Source organism: Rhinatrema bivittatum, chromosome 4 (assembly GCF_901001135.1).
Source record: "Rhinatrema bivittatum chromosome 4, aRhiBiv1.1, whole genome shotgun sequence".
NCBI classification, from domain to species: Eukaryota; Metazoa; Chordata; class Amphibia; order Gymnophiona; family Rhinatrematidae; genus Rhinatrema; species Rhinatrema bivittatum.
In genome coordinates this window covers 107,917,061-107,935,710 of record NC_042618.1, presented here as the reverse complement: position 1 = coordinate 107,935,710, position 18,650 = coordinate 107,917,061, and the positions used below count along the sequence as shown (strand labels likewise).

At 43.7% G+C, this 18,650-nt stretch overlaps 1 protein-coding gene across 1 annotated transcript in view; it reads right to left on the bottom strand.

Moving 5' to 3' along the window:
- SPTBN5 (spectrin beta, non-erythrocytic 5) overlaps window positions 1-18,650 on the bottom strand; it is a 341,199-nt gene that overhangs the window by 98,639 nt on the left and 223,910 nt on the right. Inside the window, exons 40-43 of the mRNA XM_029597445.1 lie at window positions 6,257-6,361; window positions 3,093-3,281; window positions 2,006-2,161; window positions 495-686 (exon numbers count right to left, since the gene is read on the bottom strand). Coding sequence (XP_029453305.1) covers window positions 495-686; window positions 2,006-2,161; window positions 3,093-3,281; window positions 6,257-6,361 — 642 coding nt within the window. The remainder of the gene's footprint in view (window positions 1-494; window positions 687-2,005; window positions 2,162-3,092; window positions 3,282-6,256; window positions 6,362-18,650) is intronic.

The window sequence follows — 18,650 nt, the reverse complement described above, 5'->3', positions numbered from 1 at the left end:
ACTATGAAGATAAAACTGCCCATAAATCCCCCTGCCCCCTTCCCAAAAAAATAAAACAAAAAAGCAAACAAGCAGGCTAGTGGACTGTGCGATACAATTATTATTATGAAATGAAAATGGCAACCACAGGGGGAAAGCATCATTCTGTTCCATTTGACCATGAGGTAAGAGCTGTAACTCACTGTAGATGCTGACAGATAGCAGGAGGAGGAAAGGTGTTTAAAACAGAGCATAGGGTGAAGGAGTGGATGCAAACTTCAGGATCTGGCTCAAACTATTCAATAAGCTGATCTGGGGATGAGGGAAATCTACAGACTTATTCCTTTGACCATGTCAGGAGGACAAAGCAACAAAAAAAAAAAAAAAGATTTTCCAGTTTTCAGGTTTCCCGAAACCCTTCTCATTGTGGCCCAAATTGCTTCATATTTGTTGTCTCTAAACCACATTTCATTTACTAGTTGCCTCTGTGTAAAAGGCCAGATTCCTCCACTCACTTTCTCCCTTATCCAGGCCTCCACCTGGTCCACTTTCTGCAGGAACTCTAGAAAGTCCCGGCTGTCCTCTAGCATCTTCCCACGAGCCGCAACCGCATGCTTCAGATGCTCCCAGTGTCCTTGCAAACCCCGGCTCCTCCTGCGGATCTCTGCGGACTTGGGGTGACTCTTGGCTAGCAGTGCCTCCCCTTTCTGCAAGGGAGGGGAGAAGCAACAGAAGAATAACTTTCACTCCTAGAGCAGCAAGCATCACAGAATTAGGGTTATTTATTTATTTCATTTACATGCCGTCGTTCAAATTCATAATCACTAGCGGTTTAACAAGATAAACATTCATAATAAAAGCAAAATACATAGATAAAAAGGTAAAACAAAGCAAATAGCATATACACTTGTTCCCCAAAGAAAGCTCTCCTTCAAATTATGTGTTTACTTAGGCAAGAGGATCAAATTATTCTTATTTTACGAATAAGTCCTTTTCTGTGTTATACTCCATATGTATAGGTAACCTCAAAAGCCAGTTTAAAATAGCCATGTTTTAAAATCTTTTTTTAAAGTTCGTAAAATTTATTTATTTATTTTATTTATTTAAGATTTTTATATACCGGCATTCATGATACAATCACATCATGCCGGTTTACATATAACAGGGGTGTACAATGAACAACAGTGTAACCTGTGGAAGTGAGCAGTTACAAATAACAAGGGAATTAAAACTTGGGAGAAGAGAAGAAAAAAAGGAGAGGATAACTTTAGATAAAGAAATTTACATTAGATAAATATAAAATCTCTTTGTGCTCGGTGTTCTCCAGGTATCGTGTTCCACAGTTTTGGTCCGGCATTTGACAGAGCCCTGTCCCTGAACTTCGCTCAAGTGGGCGAATCAAAGTTATGTTTCATAAACCTTTGTTTGCTGAGTTGAGGTTCCTTTGCGGAGTGGGGAAAGTGTGATGTGGCTCCTAGCCAATCAGACTCTTTGATATTGTTGATTTTAGGGATAACTCCTCATATTAAGGTAAGGGGGCAAGGATCAGCCCTCGGCTTTCCAGGGGTGTTGGGGGTGACAGAAGGATATCAGGACATGTCCCTAGCACTGTCACAATCTGTAAAGGAGAAATTCAGGAGACAAAGATTCAAGGATGATTCAGTCATCCTGATACCAGAGCTCTTCCTGAACTAGAGTTACACATTTTTCAGGAGCTTTTCCAACTGTATATCAGGAATGCTTAATGATACCGGTGAGACTAGTAAGTGAGTTTCTTCATTTCCATGTGAAATGAATAGTAGGGAAGAAATAGGATTCTCATAAAGTCTGGATCTGATTTATCAAGGGATTTCCATACGAAAACAGAAAAGGAGAAAGCCTTGAAAATTAAGGTGCATATGGCCACACAAGTCTCTAAGAACAGAATCTATTTTGGTCATTCCTAAGTCACTCACAAGAAGCTTTTCCCAATAAAGAATGAGTCTGTGTCTTGCCCCTGAATCTGCAGGTGAGATTTTGGGGTTACCTCGGTGATGGCTGTGATGGTCTCTTCGTGAGCCAGAATCTCAGCCTCAAAGGCCTGGTGTTTCTGCAGCAGCTTCAGCTTGTCCTGCAGCTCACTGACGTCACGGTGCGCAGTGTCCTCCAGCTGCTGCGTGCGCTCGCCGATCCAGGTTTCAGCCTGCAATAAGGAGACGAGGGTTAACATCCAATACGATAACGACGTCTTTATGTGAATTCTGAGTCAGAGGACATCTTTTTCCCCAAAATGGATCAGAGGAAATATAGTATGAACTTCTGCCAAATCCTTTTATTCATGCTTCAGAAAAAAAAAAATACATGTACGTAAGACGCCAAAGAATACATCTCATGCAATTCATGATATATACACAGCAGGACTCATCTCTGGCTCTGTATCTGCTCGCAGAAATTGCCACTAACTCTGCCTCCTATATCACTGACCATGCCTCCTATACTGCATCCTGTACTAGAGATGTGGAGGGAGCACTGGATGGCCGGCCCCATCTTTAAAAATGGCGCGGGCCATCCAGTGCTCCTACCATGTGACAGGTGCCGGCCAATGGCACAGAAACTCTGTCACATGGTAAGGGCAAAGGGCTATGGTGCCATTTTTATTAGTGGCAGCCGACGGCCCGAGAGCGGGAGATCGCTCCCGGGACCCCCACTGGACCACCAGGTACCTGTAAAAAGTTTTTTGGGGGGTCGGGAGGGTGGGGGAAGCTAAGGGATTAGTTTTAAAGGGTCGGGTGGGTTTAGGGGTTATTTTTGTGTGCCGTTTTTCCTGCCCTCCCCCAAAACGATAAGAGAACCCCCACGAACAATATCGCGGGGTTTTCCTATCGTTTTGGGGGAGCCCCCGATTTCTGACGATTTTGAAAATATCGACCTCCAGTCTCACTAAGCCCTGTTACAGAATGCTCCCCTTCGACACATATACACTGCTGCCATTTATTAATGCTTCTCCTACCTTTACTTCATTTTATTTCTACTTACTAGTTGGACTAAATAACTAAACTTGGTCCAAAATGGCCACTAAACATTTATTCACTGTCTCTGTGTACCCTTTTATCTGGCTTTCTACCTGCTTTTACCTCTGCCAGATTTTGACTGTAGAGTGCCAGAAGGTGTGCGGTGTTCAGGTCTTCACATCGGGCATGAGCGAGGTCCCTGATCCGTTTTCTCCTCTCTAGTACTGAGGTCAGCCTGTGCTGGATCTGCACATTCTCCTGCCTCCCCTTCTCTTCCTGCAGCTGGAATGCCTGCTCCTGCAGGGCAACCACCTGGAAATAAAAATCGTGCACATCAGCAGCCTTCACAGAACCTGCTTCCAGGGCCTGGGACAAGTCCAGTGAATTCTAACACAGGATGACTGGGGGGGGGCAGGTGGGACTTGAAACTTTGAAATGTAAGTAGTGCCAACATGGTGAGGGTGTTTCATGAAATTATGCCTGCACCACACCACTGATTCGAGCTCCATTGCGATGATCACAGAAACATAGAAGATATCAACAGATAAGGATCCTTGGGTCTACCCAGACTGTTTATTTGTGCCTGCCTATTGTGCTAGCTATTTATTATTATTTTATTTATATACCGACATTCAATCTGAGATATCACATCGGTTTACATTCAGGTACTGTAGGTATTTCCCTATCCCCAGAGGGCTTACAATCTAAGTTTTTGTACCTGAGGCAATGGAGGGTAAAGTGACTTGGCCAAGGTCACAAGGAGCGACAGCAGGACTCGAACCCTGGTCTCCTGGTTCATAGTCCACTGCTCTAACCTCTGATCTCTCCCTCTGCTGCTCAAGTCTTATGTCCATGCATGGTTGAAATCCTCCACTATTTTGGCTCTTGCAACTGCTGCTGGAAGGCTGTTCCAGGTGTATATTTCAGTGATAGGGGCTAGATTAATTAATTAGGAAAATTAACTTAAGAACAGCAGCAGTCACAGCAAAATAAGAAGTCCTGATAGCCACCAGCACTTTCAATCATTTTGTCTTCACATCTTCCGTGTACATAAAGCATAGCCACCCCAGGTACTGCTTTTCACCACAGCTTCCTTAATGCGCCCCAGGCGCCCCCAAGGGGGGACCCCATGCAAAATTAAAATTAGGGGGTCACGTTAGTAAGGAGGTGCTAAGGGTTGCTTGCGCGCCCCTAGAGCCTCCTTGCTAACGAGAACCCCATCGGCGACGGCGCTCCGCCGGTTAGGAAAACTGACGACGAGTTCATCGGCATCGGTTTACCTAAACGCCGCACAGCCAGGGGGGTTCAGGAAACGGACGCTTGTCATTTGAGCGTCTGTTCCCTGCGCCTGACTGCCAGTGGGGGTGGGGTTTTTTTTTTCTATTTTTTAACTTTATTTAATTTTGTTTTTCCTCCTACTTAATATCGCAGCGATATTAAATAGGAAGCAGTACAGAAAGGCAGTTTTTTCTGCTTTTCTGTACTGGTTTAAGGAGCGCTCAGCAATTAACGCCTGCACTAGGCAGGCGTTAATTGCTGAGCGCTAAATGTGCGTGCGATTAGCGCTATTAGACTCACTCCGTGTGAGACGTGCATTAAATAGGCGCTAATCCCCCTTATTGCATTAGGGGATTCATTAGCGCCTATTCAACCCGCGTCCGACTGCTGCGGGTTATACAGTGCCCTCGGCTGAGCGCATTGTATTGCATCGTCCCCTTTATGTCTACACTGCTGATAGGACCTGAGTTTTCAGCTTTGTTCCCAGGCTTTAGCCTGTAGTGCGGGAACAGGAGGGGAGCGGGTGATGCTGGAGCAGAAAGAAAGAAGAGCTTCCCTGGGCTGGGCCGCTATGCAGACCCTCCCCTCTTGTTTCCCCTCTCCTCTCCCAGGCAGCTGCAGGGAACAGGAGAGGAAGGGTAAAAATGGAACGGACAAGAAATACCTATGGATCCTGAATATAATCCGCTTTGAAGAGTCTGAAAAGTGGAATATAAAAATTAAATAGAGTTCTGTTTTTGTTTGCAGATATCCGCTTCTAATTTGTACTCCCTTAGAGGTGAATTTTAAAAGCCCAATGCGTGCATTAATTAGGGGATGCGCGAAGAGCTCATGTTTGCGTGCTCCGAGTGGATTTTAAAAGCCTACCCCAAAAATCTCAGATGACACATTCATCTGTGACATAATTTCTGAAACATATTTCTATTTTCATATATATATATATATATATATATATATACATACACATGAAACAAAGTTTAATATTTAAAGTATGATGACTGATTATGTGTTTAATCATCAACATTTCAGGGGGGGGGGGGGAGGGGGGTTGTTGGTGGCATAAGGGTCTAGGTTCCCCTAGGATTCCTAACAGTTTTGCACCGCTCCAGCACAGTAATAGTGTTTTCTCACATTCTTTTAGAGTTTTTCTCCCTTTAGCTTCATGAGGATCCTTGTCCCTCAATTTCTCATTCTACAGAAAATGCTAGGTATTTGAAAGTTTTTTCTATATCTCTTCTTTCCCTTTTTTTCTTCTTGAGTGTATCTTTAGCACCTTAGGTCTCCCCACATAAAGAATTATATAGAATTACATAGTACATTTTTTCCATATCGGGGAACCTTGTTTGAATTTCCTCCATATTTCCTCTAGTGTACCACCAGCCTTCTCACTGCTTTGTCACACTGACTGGCTACCTAGAGATCATCAGAGATAATGACCCCCAGGCCCCTTTGGTGAAAACTACTTTTTCTCCTCCTGAATGTTATGTGACCTTTGAATTTCTATACTTCAAATGCATGAGCTTCCATTTGTTTATGAATCCCTGATGCATCTGCTCTATTACAGATTTTCATGCCTTTCACACATTGGTGCAAAACGGTCAATATTAACATATTCAAATAAGATACAGGTGCTCCCGGCATTGGTGTGATCACTGAACTGATGCCAAAGTCATCCTGTGAAGCGTTGACAGGTTAAATACCTGTTCTACAGCTTACTTATCATCTGCTGGTCCTGGAACTGAATCTCATGTACCTCCAATTCTGATACTACTGCTGAGATAAAGGAATAATTCCCTAGCCTTGATGCCCTTACAATATCACCTTATCACAGCATCCCAGAGGCTGCATGTCCCTGGTCTTTTCCAATTAAGAGCGCTTGGAAGAATATGTGACGAGTCACTCAAAAACCAGTACAAAAGAAATAGTAACGTTCTATTTTTTCTCAGCCTCCATGCCTGATACCTAATGCCCTTGATTTTTTCTGATTGCATTGTTTTTTAGACCTTCACCTTCTCATCCTGGGAAGCCAAAAGCTTCTCAAAGGCCTCATGCCTCTTGATCAGTCGCTCTACCTCATCCACAGAGTTTCCAAGTTCACTGGATTTCAGAGAAATCTATGGAATGAAAATGGAGATAGTTAAAGTTACATGAAAATAAGAAAACAACAACAAACAAACAAAAAAAAAAAGACTGTTTTAAAAGTTTTAACAATGAATTTCTATAGTTTTCGTCAGCATTTCATTCAGAATGGCCACAAGATGGCTATCCATCCCTAATTTGGCAACCTACAGTTCACATATAAATCTAAAATGATTAATCAGCAGAAATACAAGACTGAAGTAGCAGAAAGGTGTAATAGTTCAGGAGTGCCAAGAACTGTGTGACATGTTCAGTTCTGGGATGACTTGGGGTATGACATGTCCAGACAGATGTGTAATGTTTCACAGCTGTAGGGCCCTGCACTGCATCCTACACACTATGGCTAGGACTGAACCCAGTTCTCACTCTCAGTAGCAGAGAATAGAAAAGAAGATCATAATTCACTTTTTGCTTTAGTAGTTCTCAGTTATCAAATAGCTGGAAGTGTGAGACTTGAAAAATACTCAGAAAAATAGTTACCCTAGCCTATTGTATTTAAGAGTTTATTTCTTAAGACAAAATCTTCAAACTCTACAGTATTTAAAACTGCTGATTGAAAAGTGAGACTGAATCTAGAAAGAGGATTGAAGAACACATTTCTTTACAACAAGACTAAACAGACCCAATAGTCACTTGTACCCGGTGCCCAGTTCAGTTTTTCGTTGACACCCAAGTATTTACAGCTGAAGGGAAAAGCAGTGGTTAACCCCAGTGGAAACTGCAGGTCCCACACAAGATGAGTGCATGCACAGGCTGCAGACTGGCACGCTCGCTCTGTTACAAATACACCGTGGTAATGAATCAAACAACTCTTTCTTCAGTTGTTTAAATAATTGTATGCTGTCACAGAACATAGCATGTGTCTTGCTCTGGATCACTGCCAGGCAGCCCCAAAAGCACCGAGCAACCAGGTAAACTTGCAGAAACAATAGTTTTATTCTTTCTGAACCTGTTACTTTACAGTTAACAACACTTCTGCTTGGGCGTAGGCCTAGACCTGAGGCTGTGGCTCGCCTAGGGCATAGGCCAAGGCCCAAAGCAAGGGCCATGGCCTACGCCTGAGTGCGAAACTGGTGCCTCAGCCTAGGCCCAAGCCAGGACCTTGCATAGGGCATAGGCCCAAAGCAAGGGCTGCAGTCTAGGCCTGAGTGCGACACTGGGATCTCAGCCTAGGCTCGGGTTGACACCAGTGACTCAGCCTAGACTCAAGCAAAACCCCAGAAACCCCTGAAAATTACTTACCTGATCCGTCAGGTATCAGAATCATGGCCCGACTGGGTCCCAATGCCTGGGCCTGGGCCTTGGCCTGCACCCAGGGCTAATGCTGGGGCCCAGCCCATTGGCCAGATCCTGTCACCTGGGCCTTGACCTGAGCCAGGACCCAAGCCTAAGCCCAACACTACAGTCTGACCGGGAGGCCGGGTCCTGACACCGGGGCCTTGGCTTGATGTTGAGGCAGGCCCTAGAGGCCAGGTCCCAGTGCCTGAGCCTCAACCTAAGGTCAGACCCAGGCTCAGAGTCCAGGCCTCAGAGGTTCTCTTCTTAGGTCTTCTCTCTTCTTTCTTCTAATGACACTGTCCACTGAGGTTGCGCCAGAGTAAGTTAACTATGGTGCATCCTCCTCAGTGGATGTTTCCATTTTCCTGTATTACATTGCCTTCGAGGTCTGGGCTCCGGGACCGGGCCTGACCCTAGGCCATCGCTCAGCCGTTGGAACCAGCCTCCAGGCTAGGCCCTGGCATTGGGTTTGGGTCCACAGCATCAGGCTTAGGCTCGTGCCCTGGCCTCTAAGGGTTGAGACTTGGCCCAGACATCAAGTTGAGGCCTCTGGGTCCGGGCCTGGGTTCTGGCATCGGGACCCGCCCTCTGGTCCAGATTGTAGTGTTGGGCCTGGGCTCAGACCCAGGCCTAGGCCAAGGCTCAGGCATTGGGACCCGGCCTCCAGGCTGTGCCGCAGCATCAGGTCTGGCCTAGGCTCAGGCCTCGACATCCAGTTTAGGCTCCGGCGTCGGGCCTAGACTGAAGTGTTCCCAGCTACCTTGCTCTTAAAGCAGTAGGACCTCTTTTCTCTCTGCTACTTCTTCCTCTAGAGCACTTTCTGTCTCTGATGGGCTGCATGCTCTATATCACTGGGCTACTTCCAAGTAGTCCCTACTCCATCACATGAGTGCTTAATAATACTGGAGCCTGAGAAGCACTGTTCACACCAATCAAGGCACAGACCAGTAAGGTTGTTCATTTCTGTCACAGAGAAACATGGGGCTTTCCATCGTTTTTCTACCCCCAGGGGCCTATTTACCAGAGTGCATTAAAATTGTCCGTTAACGCATACAGGTCAGCCAATGCCACTCTGTCCATCAGAACCAGCAGGGCATGAGAGAGTACTCCTCTTTCCTGCCCCCATCTTCATTTGAGAAATGTTGAGTTGGGAAAGTGGTAGGGATCCTGGAAAAGAGGTTTGGGAGGATGGAGATATGGGAGCTCTACTATGAAGTTTTGGGGGGGGGGGGGGGTGGAGTTGGGGAGGGAAAGGGTTTGTTGGTCTCAGGGTTGGTGGGGGGAGGGGATTGCTATCTTAGCAGATACATTAGCCAGCCAAGGCTACCCATAAATCTTAACTACAGCTGTAAAGGTGTAGTTAAATTTTGGCAGTCCTGGTGGGTTAACATAATTTGCATTCATTAACACAATTTACACTAACCACATATTCATATTAATGAGTTGCTAAGCATGCATAAGAACGTAAGACATTGCCATACTGGGTCAGACCGAGGGTGCATCAAGCCCAGCATCCTGTTTCCAACAGAGGCCAAAACCAGGCCACAAGAACCTGGCAATTACCCAAACACTAAGAAGATCCCATGCTACTAATGCCAATTATAGCTATTCCCTAAGTCAACTTGATTAATAGCAGTTTATGGATTTCTCCTCCAGGAATCATCCAAACCTTTTTTAAACCCAGCTACACTAATTACACTAACCACATCCTCTGGTAACAAATTCCAGAGCTTAATTGTGCATTGAGTGGAAAAGAATTTTCTCTGATTTGTTTTAAATATGCTACTTGTTAACTTTATTTTATTTATTTATTTAAAGCTTTTTTATACCGGCATTCATGATAGAATCACATCATGCCGGTTTACAAGTAGCAAGGGGAGTGATAACCCTGAACATTTAACAGGTGAAGAGAAGCAAGAAAGTTACAATAAAACAGGGGAAGCAGGAACTGGGAAAAGACAAGAATCCTGAATAGTTTTAGGAGTAAGAAAAAGGAACAACTATTTACATAGTGCTGGAATGTAACTTGATGGTTATTGGAGTGCTCCCTAGTCCTTCTATTATCTGAAAGAGTAAATTATCAATTCACATTTATTCATTCTAGTCCTCTCATGAATTTATAGACCTCTATATAAAGCCATTTCTTCTCCAAACTTGAACAGGCCTAACCTCTTTAGCTTTTCTGCATAGGGGAGCCGTACTTATTTTATTTATTTATTTAGACATTTTATATACCGTTGTTCCTTTCATAGATCACAACGGTTCACAAAGTCACATTCATAATTGTAATTCAAAGCATAGACAAAAGGAATTGGTTATAGAGGTGGTAGGCAGAGGCAGGCATTTATCTATCAAGTCTAAATTTCTAGTCCATATTAACTGTCCATAAGTATCCCTTCATCATTTTGGTTGCCCTTCTCTGTACCTTTTCCAATGCAACTTTATCTTTTTTGAGATGCAGCAACCAGTACTTCACATAGTATTCAAGGTGCAGTCTCTCCATGGAGCGATACATTTGCATGCTATGCTGCTTATTTAATATTCTTTACGTTATGCAGTCTTAAAAGTAATTCAACCATTTCTGTTACCTAATGCAGGCAATTTATGTGCCTTCATCCCTTGACACAGTTCAGTAAATAGGCTCCAGAATGCTTTCTTGAATCTGTATAAGCTTCAGCCACACAGCAAGAAATAAAAGGGCCATGACACTGTCAGAGTTCTGATGCACCACACTGTAAGCTGTATGCAGTAACAGCAATAAGATACATAGAAACCAAACTGTAAGAAACGTGAGCCTTTCTACATATATAAAAAAAATTAAAAAAATTACAAAATGTTAAAAAGATGTATGCTGTATGCAGTCACACACCACAAGAGGCTGAGAGAGTGTTATCTAACTCTCCAAGACCAAAGTATTTTGTAAACCGTTTTGGTCAAACTCGTTTGAAAAGACGGTATAGAAATATTTTTTTAAAAAAAATTTTTAAATATATATTTTTTTTAAATAAAAAATAAAGTGCAAATATCTGACATACCACCCGAAACCAGAGTGACAAGATGTGCTCTAGTAATAAAGGAATCCACGCAAGTCCCTTTCAGGTTTGCATTGATTCCCTCACCTGCAGTGCATATAGCAGTATCTGTCTGCATAGCGCATCCTGTCCTTGCTTCACCTCCCTCATGCTCGACGAGTCCTCGCCTCTCCCTAGCACTACAGGCGCTTCTTAAAGCTGATGGAGCTACTGGCAAGCAGCATTACTGTGGCTAGGTTCTCCATTTGGACAGATACAATACTACCCACTATTACATAAAAAGTATAAGAGGATGGTGTACCTCAGGAGTTCACGAGAATCCCACTCACTGGGCAGTCTTTGAGGAGCAAGCTTCACATAGCTGGCATCAGTGTCTGTGCTCAAGATGGCCCCATTCACAGCATGGACTGAGCTTGTGCACATTCTCGCTAATTATCCTTTTAATTAACTGTCGAATGCTCTACCTGGGCTTTGCACATGTCATGACTTTATTTAATTAAATGTGATCGTGGGCTGTCAGTTTCCCACTATCCCTTTGGGCTTCCAGTTCAATCAGAACAGGCTTCTATTGGACTATGATGCCATGAATTTTCATTCACATCAACCTAAGGTATGTCCTCTATTTTTATAATACTCCCCTCCCACTCCCCCCCTCCATCAACCTAACTCTGCTATTGCATTGACAGTCCTTGGCCAGGGACCATAGCTGCCTCCAGAACTTGGCACATGTGCACCCTAAGAGGCCAATATTTAACCACCATTCAGCTGAACAAGTTAGCTGAATACACTTATCTAGCTAACTAGACCAAGATATTCAGAGGTGCGGCCCACTGCTGAATATACTCGGCTACCTTATAGTAAACTGGATAAGTTTATCCGGCTAACTATAGGCCAGCCAAATGGCTGTCCTAGACTTATCTGGCTAACTAAAGCCGGATAGAGCTGAATACTGCCATCTATCCCGATAAGTAGCTCTGTCCCAGAATGCCCCCTCCTACCCTCACTTATCTGGCTGTTTAACTAGATAAACACTTAACTGGCTAAGTGGTGGCCACTGTTTGTCAAATATTCAGACAGTGCCACTTAGCTGGCTAAGTCGGAATGTAACCCCTTAGGTGGCAATGGATAAATCTGACCAGTAGGTGTCACTGTTGAGCAATGAGTGGGACTTCCTCACCCTGACATCCCCAACCAGGAAACAGAAGACCTAACCTGGTAAGTTCCTGAATATCGATGTCTATGAATTTTTTCACCATACAACTGAATGTATCATTGATAGTGAAAGATGTGAAAAATGGCAAGATTCACCCCTTTCAGGGTTTTTGCAAATCATGCTCTTTTTTTAATTTGGCAAGACACTGTGGAGCTTGCAAGACTTGTTATTTTTAACATGTCACAAAGAAATCTTTTAATAGGGATTTTTTTGTCAGGTCATGTCAAGTTCTTAACCTGAAATTTTTTTTAACTTGCTTAGGAAAGAGTGGAAGTTGGAAAACCTGTGGTGAAAAGTTTTGTAAATTATGCAGTTTATTCACAAAAATGTTCATGAGCTGAATTTTTCACACATGCTTAATTTGTGCCTAGATTCCAATAATGAGAATAGGATTAAGGACTCCAATTTGCAAAGGTTTTTGCTAGCTTTTTTTTTTTTTTTTTTTTTTTTTAATGGCCTGGCAATTTCTTCCCACTCCTTTGGGTTTCCAATGCAAGTGGAACCAGCCTCTATTGGGCAACAGTAGTAACTAACCTGGGATCTTCCTCCTTTCCAAAACATCACCTCAGTTTAGCTCAGCCATCACTGCACCAGCCCTTGGCCAGAGGCTGCATCTCCCTGCAGAGCTCAGAATGTGTGCACCCTGAGTCTTGCCACTAGGTGTCACTGGTGTGCATCCCTAGCCCCAGCTGACTTAAAGAGCAGAAGCTGAGCTAAAACATCCCAGATTTCCCAGGATAGCCTCATTTTTAAAAAATAAAATGCTTTGCGTACAAAGGAAAAGCTGACATTTGACCTGATTAACATTTCCTTTAATATTTTGTCCTCTCTGTTCTTTTTTTGAACACAGAAGGTTTGGAATGGGAAAGGCACTCATTTTCTCAGCCCTTGTTTACTACTGCTATGAGATAAGTGAATTTTTATCCATACTAGCTTGAGAACATGCCTGCACACATGCTGTGTAAGTAGATAGAAAGAGGTACACATCACAATGCTAACTGAAGAGAGGTTACCTGGCCATGGCTATGAAGGAGCCAGAGCTACAAATACTGTCCCAGAATGCTCCAGCATGAGCAGGAACTCAACTGTCCCCTATGACACATCATGAATTGAATATTTCAATGGCTTTTCTTTCTTCCTCACTCTCTTTGCTTTCTTTCTCACTCGTTCGATATGAAATCTAGACACATGTTAAGTTGGTAATAAAACATTTATTTATTTTTGTTGTTTTGTTTAACATGTATTTAAGACTTGCTTTCAAATTGCATGTATAAATTCTGTGGTCACACGCTGATTAAAAAACATCAGTCCTTCATTATCAACCAGCTAATATGCATCTACAGATGATTCAGCTATTCAGTTGCATAGATGCAAGAGTATGTCTGGCATAGAGATGTCTGTTTTAAATTATATGTAAATACTGCACATATAGTAGATGGTATAAGACTGTTCAAGAAATGTCAAGTTTGCTTTTGGACATGAGATATTCCTAATACTTATCTGCTATTCTTCACACAGGTGTCTCATTTTTTTATTTCCATTTGTATCAGTTTAGTGTTTTAGGAGAGCAACATATTGAAATTCCCCAGCCTGCAGGTGTCACATAAATGACTTCCACCTTAAGTACCACCAAATATATTGTACGCCTTGAACAGCTGATACAACTATTGTAGCTGAATGTTACCATTGAATGGCAATAAAAAACTATTTGGCTATAATCAAGACAATCAAAGATATTAATATGTTAATTTGCACTGTAATCTACTTAAAACTACATACAAAAATAACCCTGATTTCATCTTAGAGAAGTGGTTTCCAAACCTGTCCTGGGAGACCCTCAGCCAGTCTGATTTTCAGGATATCTGTAATTATCATGCATGAGATAGATTTGCATGCATTGCCGCCACTGTATGCAAATCTATCTCATGCATACTCATTTATTTATTTATTTATTTATTTATTTACAATCTTTTCTATACCGTCGCTAAGTTATCCACCATCGCAACGGTTTACATGTAGGCACATAAGTTTAATGTGTGAAAACGTGTACTATGGTACATTAACAGGTGCCGTTAAAGGTTCGGTAACAATAAATCATTAACTACAATCAAATGTTTAGTGTAGAAGGTCATGACCGAGTGTACCAGGAAGGTACTGTTTGCTGGAAAAATTTGCTATTATGTTTTTATAATTAAGTTTATAGTGATGAAGAGTTCTTAGAACCCTCTACTGTATGTTTCTAAGTGCTGTGCGTCGGTGCTCTTCATCCTATTCCTTAATGTTTTTATTTTCCAGTCTCTTTATAAAATGCTTGCTTAAAAAGTCATGTTTTCAAGCTTTTTTTAAATGTCTTGAGATCTCTTTGTAATCTGATCTCTGTAGGCATTGTGTTCCAAAATATGGGGCCTGCTAGTGAAAAGGCCCTTTCTCTTACTTGGGTTAGTCTTGCAGTTTTTACTGAAGGAATGGTTAAGAGTGCTTTATTTGCTGATCGAAGGTTTCTGTGAGGGATGTGTACTCGTAGTGCTGTGTTTAGCCAGTCCGATTTTTCATCATGTATTAGCTTATGTGGATATCCTGAAAACCTGACTCCCAGGACAGGTTTGGAAATCACTGTCTTAGAGTAAAACTTGAAAGAGGCCTTCTATACCGGCCTGTGTCTACATCACCCGGATCCTAACCGCCCCTTCATAGTCGAAGTTGACGAATCCGCCATTGGAGCAGGAATGGTCTTCAGTCAATACTCCACCAAGGGAACCCTAGTTCCATGTTCTTTCTATTCACACAAATATTTCCCCACAAAGCAGAATTATACTATAGGGGACCGTGAACTCCTAGCAGTGAAACTTGCCCTCCAGGAATGGCGTCCCTGGCTTGAAGGGATGCAGCACAAATTCACAATATTTACTGACCATAAAAATCTGGAACATCTAAAGGAGGCCCCAGTTACTTAACTCAAGACAAGCCGCTGAGTCTTATTCTTTGAGCACTTCAACTTCGAGCTCCGCTATCACCCAGCGCTATCACCCATGCGGATGCGCTCTCTCACTCAATTGAGCCAGAAGACACACCCGAGACTCTCAGACACATTATTGATCCAGCTTGCATATCAATTGCAGTCACCACTACGGTTCCAGCCGGGAAGACAGTGGTCCCCCGTCGTCTCCGTGAATGCATGCTCCGTTGGGCCCACGATTCCAAGCTGGCCAGTCACCCCGGCCAAGCCCAGACTCTCGAGATGCTCTAAAGGCACTATTGATGGCCCAGCATGATAAAGGACTCCCGAGACTACTTGGACTCCTGTCCGATTTGTGCACAGCAAAAACCTCCGACTGGTCGTCCATGGGGGCTACTTCAACCACTTCCTGCACTCACCGAACCCTGATCAAGTCTCTCCACAGATTTCATCGTGGATCTGCCTCCTGCAAAAGGAAATACTGTAAGTTGGGTCATCATTGACTGCTTCTCAAAAATGCCTCACTTTGTCCCTTTACCTGGACTCCCATCGGCCCCAGAGCTAGCTCGACTCTTTTTAACCCACATATTTTGTTTACATGGACTACCACAGGAAATCGTCTCCGATCGTGGCCCTCAATTTGCCGCTAAATACTGGAGGTCTCTCTGTAAAAAAGTTCAATATTAAACTAAACTTAACATCAGCCTACCATCCGCAAGCAAATGGCCAGGCCGAGAATACTAATCGCGCTTTGAAAACCTTCCTGCGGTCATATGTCAATGACCAACAAGATAACTGGTTTGACCTCCTACCGTGGGCAGAACTATCCCATAACACCCATCTCACCTCTGCACAGAAGTTTCACCCTTTGCTGTGGTCTTTGGCTGCCAACCATGTCTACTTCTGCCAGTTCCGCTCAGTGTACCCTCACCTGCAGCCCAGTCTACAGCACAGACCATACGCCAACTATGGAACCAAGTAAGGGAGCGGCTCTGTTGAGCAGCTGACCGAACCAAGCGCTTCACGGACACCCACTGTTGGGCCGCGCCTCTGTTCCTGCCTGGACAGAAAGTCTGGCTTACTACCAAACACATCCGGCTACAATTACCTTCTCAATGGCTAGTGCCTAAATTTATTGGTCCATTTCTTATCCTTCGACACATAGGAGCAGTAACCTACCAGCTAAAGCTTCCAACTTCCATGGGAATTCACTACACGTTCTACGTATCGCTCCTTAAGCCCTTGGTTCTATCCTGGCCTTCCCGAAGGCCTCCTCTTCCTTCTACGCAACACTCTGCGGAACCTGAAGTCACCTTACAAGTCCTGGAAGTTCTGGACGTTCGTTGTCGTTGAGGCCACTGGGAGTACCTCCTGTCATGGGAGGGCTTCGGTCTGAAAGAAAACTCCTGGGAGCCCTCTCAACATATCTACGACAAAGACCTCCTTGCAGACTTCCATCGAACCCATCCAGAGAAACCCAGACCGGTAAGGGGGAGGCCTAGAAGGGGGGGTACTGTTGCGTGTCCTGTCTGCGCTAGGTCCGCGCTCGAGCCTGCTCACCTTGCTCCTGCGCTAGCGGGTCCCGGGCCGTCCTCTTCCACTGCTGCTGCCAGCACTGCCCGTTTGCTGCGCACCGCAGCAGCATCTCCCAGGCCCTCCACGTCAGGCCTGGCTCCACGACAAGGCGCGGCGTCCTCTCTGGCACCGGCCCCGCCCCTAGGCACACATGTGGACCGCCCAGCCCTTTAAAGGACCAAGGGCGGGAAGCAGCTCAGTTGCATAGCCCGATGACGACACCTAGTTTCTGTATAAAAGCGAGGCCCTGTCCTCCAGGACCTTGCCTTGGCAATCGGGTCAACACCGTGGTGTAGTAAGCTTGCCTAATTCTGTTCCAAGTGTTTCCTTGTTTCAGCATCTCCGTGTGTTCCTGTATCTTCAGGTAGTATCTCCTTGGACTGATCTCTGGTACTGACCTCTGCTTGCCTGACCATTCTCTTGTCTGCTGCCTGGAACTGACCATTGCCTGCCTGTCCATCCTCTTCATCTGCTGCCTGGAACCGACCCTCATTTGTTTTACTACACTTGGACTGACCTGGGTATTGACCCCTGCTTCGGCTGACCATTCTGGACTGATACTCTGACCCTTGCACTTCACTCGGACACTCTCTTCTGGCCTTCTGTGACTACCAGACCAACCTGCTGGGAATCCAGCCGCGGCCTTCAACTGACTAGACCTGCAGACGTTGCCTGTCACGCTCGGAGAACCTTCCTGAACTGTCACCTTCCTGAGGTCTCCGGGTCTGGTCCATCCTCTCTACATAAGCCGCCCACCCTTGCTTATGGTGGGCACACCCCTTTGCTATCTCTCCGGGAGACCCTCTGAGGCCCATCTAAGTCCAGGCGGTCCGGGTACCCAAGGGCTTAACCTGCGGAAACCCCAGATTGTTATTGGCGAAGCTCCAGCTAGCCTTTGTCTCCTCCTGTGCTCCACCTCCTGGTGGCAGGCGCTCTCTGGGTCCGACCAGAGGGCCGTAGCAACCCTGCACCAGACCAAGGGTCCACCTCCAGCGCAACACTTTACCTTTTAGCCCTTCCAAACTCTCTCATTTTATAATTGGCTGCATTTCTGTGTTGGTCACTCTTGTCAGTCATGCTCCAAAAACCAACTTGTGCTGTCTTTTCTGAACGTTTACTTATTAATTTTACTTCCTGAGTCTCTACTGTCAGTATCCCACCAAAACTGTCCCTTAGTAACCTTATCTGAACATAAAATATCATTAAAAATATTTTCTTATATGGCACATAAAAAATGCAATTTTCTACACATTTCAGGCAGATAAAATTGCCCTTCTGAACACTGCCCAGCCATTGTCAGGAATTCACACAAATATAAGAGAGCCAAACTGTATATATAAAACATACAAAATTTATTAAAAAAATATCACACATGTAAACCTACATAGACAATAAAACTAAGCTAGCACACTCACACATTCATACCCACAAATTAAAAAATATGTTTTTTTGAGATACAAATTTCACACATTAGCATAAATTCTTATTGTAAATTAATTTCACAAATACTCATAGATTAATCAATTAATAATTACACATGTCACATATTTTCGTGACCAGGATCATTTGTTCGTTCGTTCGTATGTCCGACAAAAGATGATACAAGATCTCTTCGTTTCACCCCTATCGTTTGGGGCTTCCTCAGGGACTGATGTTATTCATATATTTTAAATATGCTGATACACTGAAAAACACGTGTAAACAGCTATCAATAAATTGCACTAAATTGAAAGATAGTGTTATGAGTACCAAGAAATAAAAACTAATTTAACCCTATTCCCAAAACCATACTAATTACAATACGTCATTTCCCTTCCCCTTATGCAATTTTTCTCCTAACCCTATACTGAACACCTGAGTGAAAACTCAGATCTAATTTATTAAAAGGCCATACCTACCTAAAAATAGAAAACTTGTCATATATATTACTCAAAACGTCCTTTAAAGTTCATCCAACACAGCGTTCCCTTCTGTTTACTGGCCTTTTAATAAATTAGATCTGAGTTTTCACTCAGGTGTTCAGTATAGGGTTAGGAGAAAAATTGTGTGGTTTGATCATAAATAGATTTATTAGACTCTATGGTTTAAAAAAAAGGGGAAGGGAAATGACGTATTGTAATTAGTATGGTTTTGGGAATAGGGTTAAATTAGTTTTTATTTCTTGGTACTCATAACACTAGCTTTCAATTTAGTGCAATTTATTGATAGCT